Genomic DNA, 11,221 nt, shown 5'->3' on the forward strand with positions numbered 1-11,221 from the left:
TGTTACATTTGATGTGCTGCAACTAACCCTACAACAGAAGAAATCCAAATTGCAAATGACCAGCCTGGAAATCTTTTGCCACCTAATGCTGAGTGTGAGGTGGGTGTGTGGGAAGACTGGGATGTCGGGGATGTCGAAGTTGACACTGGCCTGACTGTCATCCAAGCACATGTGGAATTGGTGAAGACAGCCTGTATGTTCTTTCATTATCATCATTGTTTATTCTCACTAGCTAATATCATACTGTATCAGAACACAACCATGCACGCACAGTCGTTGATTCCCCAACTCCCACATATGATGTCCTGCTTCCTTTTTGCCCAGCTCAATCCAAATGACCAACGCGATCCTTCAGAAGTTCCTCTTGCGACCTGTCCCCAATACGACAAAATCAATATTTTTAATTCAGCATGCTCAAGGTTTTTTTCCCCCAGTGATCACAGCGGCATTGGTGGTATGTGCCACGAGCACATTCATGCATGTCCAGCATGGAGAAAGGAGCACCCATGTTATGACTGTATCTTTGTTAACGTGAATCCGGACCTTGACGAAATGAGGGGTATGGATGTTGCTCGAGTACTGACCTTTTTCTCTTTTACTTACAGGACTGAGACATATCCAAGTGCAGTTGTGCGATGGTTTGACACCCTCGGAGATTCACCTGATGAAGATACAGGGATGTGGGTGGTGCAGCCTGCTCACCATGCCAATCATGCCCCCAACATATCTATCATTCATGTTGACTCAATCTACCACGCCTCTCACCTTATTCCCGTCTATGGTAGCCAATTCATTTCCCTCAACCTCTGGCACTACCAAACCTATGATTCCTTCCGAAAATTTTATGTTAACAAATATGCTGATCACCGCACATTTGAAATCGTGTCCTAAACTCTCAATTTTCAATACAATGTACTTATTATGCTTAATTTGATTTCACTCCTGTTTCCCTTAATGTGCTTTCAGTAGTAAGGAAAAAGGACAAAAAGCAAGAAGCAAGAAGTCCTATACTCATCTCGACGAAAGAAAGACAAGAATAAGTAAGGTAAGGAACCAGGTGTTTTACTGATGCTGTATCATTGCGTATTCAGAGGAAAATTTTCAGTGTCTTTTAGGTGTTGAAAATACTGATCCGAGATTGGATGGGAGAAGGCACTGATCGATCAAAGCAAGCAATGGACACCTCATGAGTCAAGCAGCATTTGAGACAAAACGGTTTAGAACACTGACTTTTTGTCTTTTGCAGGGTCAGCGATCTTTTTCTAAGAGCTCAGTTTGAATTCACTGTATCATCACATATTCAGAGCAAAATTTTCAGTGTCTTTTCAATGTCGAAAATACTGATCTGAAATCAGATGGGAGAAGGCACTGATCGATCAAAGCAAGCAATGGACACCTCATGAGTCAAGCAGCATTTGAGACAACAGTTCAGAACACTGACTTTTAGTTTTTCGCAGAGTCGACAGTGTTCTTCTACTAGCTCAGTTCACCACATCATCACATATTCAAGTAAAAATGTTCAGTGTCGAAAACACTGATCCGAGATCAGATGGGGGAAGGCACTGATTGATCAAAACAAGCAACTAATACCTCCTGAGTCAAGCAGCATTTGAGACAACTGTTAGTCTTTTGCAGTGTCAGCAATCTTCATCTACGAGCTCAGTCTGATTCCACTGTATCATTGCATATTCAGAGCAGTATTTTCAGTGTCTTTTCAGTGTCCTTTTCAGTGTCAAAAATACTGATCTGAAATCAGACAGGAGAAGGCACTGGTTGATCAAAGCAAGCAACGGATACCTCGCGAGTCGACATTCAGAACACTGACTTTTTTAAAGTCTTTCGTATTATCTCGGGGCCGCAGTGGACGTCGCGACTGGGAAGCACAAAATTCAGTATTTGAAGGGCTGGAACTGTCGTTTTCTAGCGTCGAAAATACTGAACGGACGAGACACTGAAATGAGGTCAAGCCTAGGCTCCCGAAGGAAGATAGTCGTTCTGCAGTGACTCATTGCAATCGTGACTGGGCAGCGCAACAAGTCGGCACACTTTCTATTCAGTATCATAAACACTGTAATCGGATCGACATGACACTGGGAAAACCGCTGGTTAATATCACAGAAACCATGCACATGCGGATACGAGCTCTGTGGCAGCTAAGGATCGAGCTTCCGGATCTTCGTCTCCAACGGCATTAACGTATGAGTGACAGGATTCGAACGGTCAGTCGACGAGCACGTTCGTTCGTTCCATCTCGATGGGCGTCGATGATTTTAGCTTTAGTGCTGGCTCCCTGCCGGGGAAGAGGACTGGTCGACGTGGCACCATCCGCGGGGACATTGAAAGAGACGGCGACCCGGGTGAAACGGGATTTTGGATTTTAAACGGTGAGTCGCGACTATATGCGCGACTTGAGAGAGTAGACGTCAAGCAGGAATTGGTTTCTCCCTTCGACGGGTGTCTTATAGCGGGCGTGGCCCGACCAGAGGCACGACGAGATCTGCAAGCATCAAATACTGTGTAGCAAATGATACAGGAGTCCAGAGCATCTAATCGTAGGGATTCCAGGTCGCAGTCCAAGCATTCCTCCATGGTCAGCTCAGATACCGGAGAAGTCGCACGAAATTCTTCCTCGTTTGGCGAGTGTTCTGAAGCATCCTGAGCCTGCCAGTGCGAGATCTGGATGAGGATACATGCGTCAGCGAATGGTTCGAGCGCGGATTCAAACGCCATGGCGAACTACATCTTGAGATGATTCGGTCTCCTGTAGAAAGCTCGACGAGTCGTCGAGGTCAGATTCCGTCGACTCGGAATGCGACGTGTTTGACGATGGGTATGGCACGATGGTGTTTCCCTCTGGTTGGCACTTTCTGGCTAAAAGGAAGGGAATGTCAGCGTAGCTAGATGGCGATCTGGGCACGACTCGCTCAAGTAATCATCGACCCATCGTCTGAAATGATCTCGACCGTCCTCAGTATTTTCACCACTCTCTTGCGACTCGCCAAAGTCTGCGGGAACAGGTTGTTTTGTGCGACCTGCCGCTGCCTTCCGTGACTCGAGTTAAATGCAGGACGTAGTAAAGACGATGAAAGACGACCTTTGGTTTCGATTTGTCGCGTCCCTTCCGTTTCACGTAGTCGCAATGGTTTTGCAAATATTGCTGGATAAGCTCTTTCACGGGCCAGCCGTGCTCGAACTTGGTGAGATGCGGTATTCGCGACATGGCCTAGTGGTCGATATCAGCGCATATATCCATGTCAAATGTCAAATGTTTTGCGAAAACCGTACCTTCACGGTTATAGAAGCCAAGACCAACGGCGACTGAAACCGAATCATGGCATCGAGTCGGAGACCGTTGTTCTTGGCGATCTCTCTCACCTCGTACTGAAATGATGCGCTGATATGAATGGACGAAGGTACTCCGTGACAGGTAGCTCACTCGCCTGTATTGAATCGTATGTAGCATCCTCCCCGTGGAGACGCAGTTCGTCCTGTAACGCAGTGGAATTCGAAGGTGCGTCCTACACGATACAGGCATTGAAACGCGATCTAGACCTCGAGGTTCGTAGTCTCGATTCTCAATTCTCAATTTTTTTGGTCCCATCTTCGTCTTTCGCCCAGCTCCAGAGTAATGAAATCGAGATCATCGATGGTATCCATCACGACGTGTAGGAGATTGCGTTGCGGTGCAAACCTGTTCAAGTCGATGGAGGTGCGTTTCATCCTGTAAGGAGGGTCTGTAGTCGTCGCGTTAGCAAGCAATATATAACGCGTGATCCCACGCACCAATGGCGACGCGAACGAGGCGTTACCGTTCTCTACGGTCGCATGACCACTGACATCGTGTCAGAGACTCCTAGCAGCGCAGTTTATTGCAGGGGACAGCATCGTCGACGATTTTGTTTGAACTGAGTCCCGACTCCCCGATCAGTCGGACCAAGTCTGTGACTCCCTATGGACAAGACGGTTGTTGGCGTAAAACGTGATGAGAAACGTGAGGTTGAGCTGTTTGGCGAGCCACGAGATCAAGGCTTCGTGAAGGGTGGACGTGATCTGGACTTGGAGCGCATCTTCAAAGTGGCTGAATCTGCGGTTTGATGACGATCAGCGCGACTCGTCGTCAGAAATTGGGATGACGCGATCCTGCTGCGTCGGTTTCGTGAATACGACTTCCAAACTGCATGACTAGCGTTCGGTTGAGCGTGGAACGTCGGATGAGCAAGGATCTCCCTCGTCCGTACTTCGACGAAGCTTGGCTTGCGAGAAAATCAACGTTCGAGACAAAGGTTCGAAATACTCGGGCGTTCGTACCTTGTCGAAAACGCGAAACGATACAGACCGGAGTCCCAGAGCCACGAGTCAAGTTACATCAGAGCAAACCCTCCTAGGGACTTGGACAGTTTTATCGGCAGGTAAGTTTTGATCCCAATCGCAAAGCTAGCCTGAGTACAGCACTGACTCATCATGATGGCGTGTTGGTCGCTGATCCCACCAAAATTATAACTCCGACTTTAGGTAAGCCTTCAGCTACAGGACTCAGGTAGTACTAGTAGTACTAGTGTTCCCTGCTTCACAGTGCGTTATGCGATTCTTCTGCTGCGCCTGGGACTGTCAGCTCGCTAGGACCAAGACCGCGCGTCTGATCCTTCTCGCAGAATGACTCGTATCGTTGGTCTCCTGCAACAGGCGAAAGATGTCTTAAATGGCAATAAAGCCGGGCACAACTTTGCGACGTTCAAAAAGAACGCCAGACAGGCGTTTCCGTCGATAACTCTGTATCCGACAGACAAATTCTGTGTCATAGCCCAAAAAGTAATAGACGCAGCGATGGATTCGTCCCTCGAGCCCTCAAAGGCACGCTTGGTCCTGCATTTGAGAATAAACGACGACTCCGATGGGGTCGGGTCTCCCTAATCGAGGGCACTGAAGTCGTCGTTGACGAAACAGGCAAGACTACCATCGGAGAGGTGGTTTCAGCGGTCTTGCCGCTGCTCAACGAGAGCTGCTTGCTCCAGGATATCGAGCATGACATTGCTATCCAGATGTCCCATGGGAGTATCCCCTTGACACGGAGAGAAACTGCCCGCTCAGATTCGAGGGAATTCGAGGTGAGGGGGGAGTTAGTTGATGGGCCCGTCCTCCTCAAATCTTATACCAAGCTAGTGGTGCACAATGCCGTAGGTTCTACCTGTCGCGTCCTTCAATGCTGCTGCTGACATTTCCAGATTGAGACATCAGCGACGGACCAGTCCTCTTCGACCCCATGGTTGGCGACGAAGAAGCGCGACTCGATCAAACCAAAACCAACAGATACGTCCTCGAAGTCCTCGGCAGGGTTGGCGACGTCCGAACTTGCCGACGACGATGAGTACCACAAGGTGGTGATCATCATCGACCAATGGGTCGATACTCACAAGCCCAGGTGGTCAAAAGCATCTGTTTCATGTATTTCGGGTAATGACCAAGGTAGATCGGGTCCTGGCGAATAACATATGTTTGATTTGACGACTCGACAGAGCATATGACTTGAAGCTTACAGCGAACCATCCTATCAACCGTTCGTCAGCGCAAACTGGATGCTACAGACAGGGGCCAAACTTACCGATAGCGACGTCAAGGGCGTGCTGTGCCGCCTCCACATCTGAAAGCACAGACGCGTGTTGTCAATATCCGAGCAAACCAAAAATTGTGCCTACTCAGTGTGGGCTATCATTGTATGGCATGGCCCAGTCACCATTGAGCGTGATTCCGATCTGGCCACCCTGCACGGCCTTGAACTCCTCGCGATAAAGCTTGATTGCATATGCGTGCGATAAAATGACGCTGTGGCCGACTCTGTGGGGTGAAATCAACAAGCCGATTGCGTACAGACAATGAGTAGTAGATGCACATCCACGGTTCGGTGGAGGAGTCGCCTTTGGTGATCTTCCTCGGTCACTTGATCGTCCTGGCGCGAAGACGCCCCTTCCATACCCAAGAATTGAGACACACCATGGCTCGTTCACTGTCAGCCTAAAGACGCATGGTGACCGAATACCTGAAGCACACACACCAGTGCTTGACTCGGTCTCTGAAAGCCTGGAAGCAGACCTAGCAGCCATGTTTTTGCTTATTTCAAACTATACGCAAAATTACAGGACAACTCGCCTTAGCATAGCGGACATAGTCCTGAACTATCTGGTCCTTGTTTGACCACCCGCCATATCTGCCATGCAGGGCCTGGGGAAGGTCCCAGTGGTATAGAGTCTGAGAAAACGTAGTGAGAACGTGCTGAAGGAAGCGCGGATGCTCTACATACAACAACAAATGGGATTATGTGATGTTCCAGCAGTGCATTGATGAAATTGGAGTACAAGGCTATACCCTTAGGATTAACGGGGTCGTTGCGGCCACCGAGGAGGATGATACGAGACCAAGATAAGGAAAATCGGCAGGACTTGACGCCATACTGAGCAAGCAGTGCAATTTCCTCCTTCCAGAGCCTGTATGAATCAGTGGCCACATCTCCGTCTCGGCCGTCCATTGTCTTTCCAGGTTGCTTGGAGAAGTCGTCACAGATTGACTTCCCGCGTCCATCGACATTAGCAGATCCTTCGATCTGGAAACTCGCTGTAAAACACGTCAATGTATGATGGCAGCGGTAAAAATGGTGAAACGTACCAGTAGCGAATCCCCATATGAAGTCCTTCGGTAGTTTATTAGCAATTTCTGCAGAGGTCATGAAATCAGAAGCAGGGTGGTGAGGCATACGTTCGCGAAATGGTGGAACCTCTTGAATCACCAGCGCACACTGCTACTATAGAGGTTCCTTGTGACGATTCTGAGCAAAGCAACCAACAATTATCCGGGCGAGTGCACTAGGAATTTGAAAAGTTAACAACACAAACTGGTTCGCTGCTTTGTTCAGCCTGAGGTCGCTGCCTCTGTAATGACAGATGGACGTGAAAAGGGACATCGTGGTAAAGGTGTTCGATGGGCCGGGTTGCATGGTGTCAAATGCACCTGACAAGTTTAATCGGAGGAACGCACGCTTGTGAGTAGACATGGAAATGTATTCCACGAGTCATCGACCTTGCAGGATCAGCGCTATTTGACGAAGCAGCTGGAACAGCATCGGAACTCTGCTTCCCACCAGTCTTTGGCGGTCGGTGCTCATCATGGCAAAGATGGCCAATCTCGCGCTTGATACTACAGACTTATCAGCACGTGCAACAGTGCGGAAATGAAGGACACTGACCGAGTTTGTCTGGGTATTGGGGTGATACAGCAGCTACAAGGACATCTGCCATCCAGGCCGCGCGTTGCTCTGAGATGTCCTCTATTGCAGCTGCTCTTAACCAGTCGTCTTTGCGTTGCGGCTGAGCAGAGTCCTTTGAAAGACGGTCTAGGATCCTCTGCATAACTGTCAACCAGAGTCAGCCGCCAACGGAGTCAAACAAAAGCTGCAAATACCCTAGGTCCTCAGCATGTTCTAGAAACAATCCGAGTGGAGCAGGGGTGATTGCCAACGACCGAAGTTCTAGTTTCATTTCCTCGCACTCTGCTGAGGAGAGTCCACACCACGGGAGCGATCCTTTCGCTAAGTGGATCAGCGTATACGCCAAGGATATTACGTCGTCTCGGCAACTATAACGTGATCAAAACGTGTTATACAGGTAAACTCACCTGTATGGGAGTGAACGTGGATGCTCATATACGGCAACGTGCCTTCGGCGCACTCTCCAGATTCCGGTTTATGTTTTCCGGTCTCGTCGCGGTAGCGCTTAGCAAGTGAGGTTGTAACTCCCCATTAATCGGGAGTAGGATGTTTCCAGGCTTGATATCGCGGTGAACGACACCTCGGTCATGGATTTGATGAAGAATTTTTACCTATTCCAGTCAGCCAAACGAAGTTGTCAAGACGATGCGTCAAAAGAGCGTTGGAGGGTCAGCACATCCGGGGCGTTCAGAATTGCGTGGAAGCTGTTTTGGATTGCATGAAGACCCACAGGCCCTCGCTGTCGTGATTTCTTGTTGTCGGTATTTCGTCGTTACTTCGATGTAGAGTTGCTAGGCGTTGAGGCACATGAATATATCACAGCGCAGTCACGCATGCAGGTGGTTTGAAGGAGAAACATAGATTGATGAGAGTACATAGATATTAAATGGAGGTGAAAAACATCGAGCTCCTTCGACGAGCGCGATCACTGAACTAAAACACCAAATTGGAGATCGCGCCGAGCAGCGTCTGCGCATGTCAGAGGCGGAATGGATGGTGCAGATGAAGCGGATCGCGGGGAAAACCCACCTTGGTCACTGGTTGCTTCCCCGACTCTCCACCTCTCGATGCGGTTCTGGCGCGAATTCAGATTCACGCTAGGAATCGTCCCGGCCGCATTGCGACGACGGCTAAGGGCTTGCGATTTCTGGTCTGATCGCGTTGAATTGCGGGTGACGTCTCGTCGTCACTGCACGGAGACCAACGATACGAGTCATTCTGCGAGAAGGATCAGACGCGCGGTCTTGGTCCTAGCGAGCTGACAGTCCCAGGCGCAGCAGAAGAATCGCATAACGCACTGTGAAGCAGGGAACACTAGTACTACTAGTACTACCTGAGTCCTGTAGCTGAAGGCTTACCTAAAGTCGGAGTTATAATTTTGGTGGGATCAGCGACCAACACGCCATCATGATGAGTCAGTGCTGTACTCAGGCTAGCTTTGCGATTGGGATCAAAACTTACCTGCCGATAAAACTGTCCAAGTCCCTAGGAGGGTTTGCTCTGATGTAACTTGACTCGTGGCTCTGGGACTCCGGTCTGTATCGTTTCGCGTTTTCGACAAGGTACGAACGCCCGAGTATTTCGAACCTTTGTCTCGAACGTTGATTTTCTCGCAAGCCAAGCTTCGTCGAAGTACGGACGAGGGAGATCCTTGCTCATCCGACGTTCCACGCTCAACCGAACGCTAGTCATGCGTTTGGAAGTCGTATTCACGAAACCGACGCAGCAGGATCGCGTCATCCCAATTTCTGACGACGAGTCGCGCTGATCGTCATCAAACCGCAGATTCAGCCACTTTGAAGACGCGCTCCAAGTCCAGATCACGTCCACCCTTCACGAAGCCTTGATCTCGTGGCTCGCCAAACAGCTCAACCTCACGTTTCTCATCACGTTTTACGCCAACAACCGTCTTGTCCATAGGGAGTCACAGACTTGGTCCGACTGATCGGGGAGTCGGGACTCAGTTCAAACAAAATCGTCGACGATGCTGTCCCCTGCAATAAACTGCGCTGCTAGGAGTCTCTGACACGATGTCAGTGGTCATGCGACCGTAGAGAACGGTAACGCCTCGTTCGCGTCGCCATTGGTGCGTGGGATCACGCGTTATATATTGCTTGCTAACGCGACGACTACAGACCCTCCTTACAGGATGAAACGCACCTCCATCGACTTGAACAGGTTTGCACCGCAACGCAATCTCCTACACGTCGTGATGGATACCATCGATGATCTCGATTTCATTACTCTGGAGCTGGGCGAAAGACGAAGATGGGACCAAAAAAATTGAGAATTGAGAATCGAGACTACGAACCTCGAGGTATAGATCGCGTTTCAATGCCTGTATCGTGTAGGACGCACCTTCGAATTCCGCTGCGAGGACGGCAGTCATCCTCGGATTCATTACTGTCGATATCATCACATAGATTTTTGCAAGAAATACTGCTGGTTCCGTCGCGGTAGATTCGTATGGAAAGCGGGAGTGATCAGCTTCGTAACAGCTTCGCTAAGCGTGTTTGTTTGGCTTTTACCTGTCAGACCCCCAACCACTGCTTGAGAGAGACTTAATATTAATGTTTCTAGTGATATATTCAAGATGTATTGCTTGTCAAATTATGAGTCCTCCAATGGTTACAGATAGTAAATCAGGTGCTGATCGTACCTTAATGCAATGACAGCGCAATCTGTGACGGAATTCAAAACAACTCGAACGTTCAAGTTGACGAGTGCAGGATTGTGCTCCCAACATTATGACTGATCGTTCTCGGCGCACCAACCAGCATAAGCCATGTCGTGAGTGTTAAGCCTGAATCACTGCCAGTTTCACTTATTTTTGAGCGAGCATAGCTCCTGCCAGGGAAATACAAGATCTGGCTCAGTTTTATTTCAAGCTCAACATGAGTGATGTTGACATCGTGCACCACCTCAAAGACCACTATGACCAGGAGGAATATGGACTCAGGTTCGTGTCTTACATATGTCCAGTGCAACTACTTCAACTAATTTATCATGCTAGCGTTGTCAGCTTTCGTCGGATGCGAAATAGCTGGGGCTGGAAACGGACCAGGCAACAACAACATACTCTCGAGTCCATTGAACAGCATGTCCGGGAGATTCGACAACGATTTCCCCACCGAGGTGCCGAGGCCATCAGACGAGACCTGCGCCAGCAGTTCAGCTTTCACGTACCCCGGTGAGTTGCTGTCTACTTGCTAGTACTGTTCACTATAAATTAATGTTTGAACAGCGAACTGATTGCCAAGCTTCTCAAGATCACAGAGCCAACTGCTGTGGAAGCTAGGCGTCGTGGACGTCTCAAACGGAGGCGTTTTTGGTGTGCGGGGGTTAATGATGTCTGGCCCCAACACCAGCATGACAAATGGCTGCGCTTTGGGCTATGGCTGCATATCAGCCTCGATCCATTCACCGGCTGGATTAATTGGCTGAAAGTTTGGTGGACCAACAAGAATCCACGCCTTATTGCTAAATACTACCTTGACTGTTGCCGAAAACTTGGAGGTATGTCACCAAGCCCCTCACATTGATCGGACATTGATCATGTCTTTTTTTTTGTGATCTCAGCTGTACCTTTGATCACTCAGAGCGATCCAGGCTCCGAAAATTTTGCTGTTGCCAATGCACAAACAATGATTCGGCACCGCCTAGATCCAGCACTCAACGGAACACTTCAGCACCGCTGGATGCGAAAGCACCAGAACATCAAGCCCGAAATCATGTGGTCTGTGCTTCGCAGGGACTTTGCTCCAGGTTTCGAGAATATCCTGGAGGAAGGTGTCACTAGGGGACTATATGACATTCACAACACTCTGCAAAAGTATGCATCACTTCCTTGCATATGTATTCACTGACAATCTCCATCTACTATCTAGCTACGTGTTCCGCTGGCTTGCAATTCCATGGCTCCAGGCTGAGCTTGATGCATGGGCTCATCGTAGAAACCATAACGCT

General features: G+C 49.1%; 4 protein-coding genes across 4 annotated transcripts; 2 read left to right on the top strand and 2 right to left on the bottom strand.

Annotated features, from left to right (window-relative positions):
- Positions 1–456: 456 nt before the first annotated feature.
- On the top strand, positions 457–891 carry F5891DRAFT_961296 (uncharacterized protein; the record flags this gene model as incomplete). The annotated part of the gene is made up of 1 exon (XM_041375806.1): positions 457–891. The coding sequence occupies one exon, from the start codon at positions 457–459 to the stop codon at positions 889–891; it is 435 nt and encodes a 144-aa protein (XP_041220185.1).
- A 3,060-nt stretch (positions 892–3,951) lies between these two features.
- Positions 3,952–5,642, top strand: F5891DRAFT_984887 (uncharacterized protein; the record flags this gene model as incomplete). Its single annotated transcript, XM_041377514.1, has 8 exons — positions 3,952–4,074; positions 4,187–4,409; positions 4,435–4,512; positions 4,538–4,572; positions 4,621–4,772; positions 4,802–5,174; positions 5,223–5,463; positions 5,530–5,642. 8 exons carry the CDS (start codon positions 3,952–3,954, stop codon positions 5,640–5,642), a joined length of 1,338 nt encoding a protein of 445 aa, XP_041220186.1.
- A 51-nt stretch (positions 5,643–5,693) lies between these two features.
- On the bottom strand, positions 5,694–7,397 carry F5891DRAFT_1195052 (glycoside hydrolase superfamily; the record flags this gene model as incomplete). The annotated part of the gene is made up of 8 exons (XM_041368045.1): positions 5,694–5,832; positions 5,866–6,067; positions 6,123–6,243; positions 6,296–6,606; positions 6,658–6,790; positions 6,836–6,999; positions 7,069–7,185; positions 7,235–7,397. The coding sequence occupies 8 exons, from the start codon at positions 7,395–7,397 to the stop codon at positions 5,694–5,696; spliced, it is 1,350 nt and encodes a 449-aa protein (XP_041220187.1).
- A 783-nt stretch (positions 7,398–8,180) lies between these two features.
- On the bottom strand, positions 8,181–9,173 carry F5891DRAFT_1195053 (uncharacterized protein; the record flags this gene model as incomplete). The annotated part of the gene is made up of 2 exons (XM_041368046.1): positions 8,181–8,330; positions 9,036–9,173. The coding sequence occupies 2 exons, from the start codon at positions 9,171–9,173 to the stop codon at positions 8,181–8,183; spliced, it is 288 nt and encodes a 95-aa protein (XP_041220188.1).
- Positions 9,174–11,221: the final 2,048 nt, after the last annotated feature.

Source organism: Suillus fuscotomentosus, assembly GCF_016647785.1.
Source record: "Suillus fuscotomentosus strain FC203 chromosome Unknown F5891scaffold_77, whole genome shotgun sequence".
Classification (NCBI taxonomy): Eukaryota; Fungi; Basidiomycota; class Agaricomycetes; order Boletales; family Suillaceae; genus Suillus; species Suillus fuscotomentosus.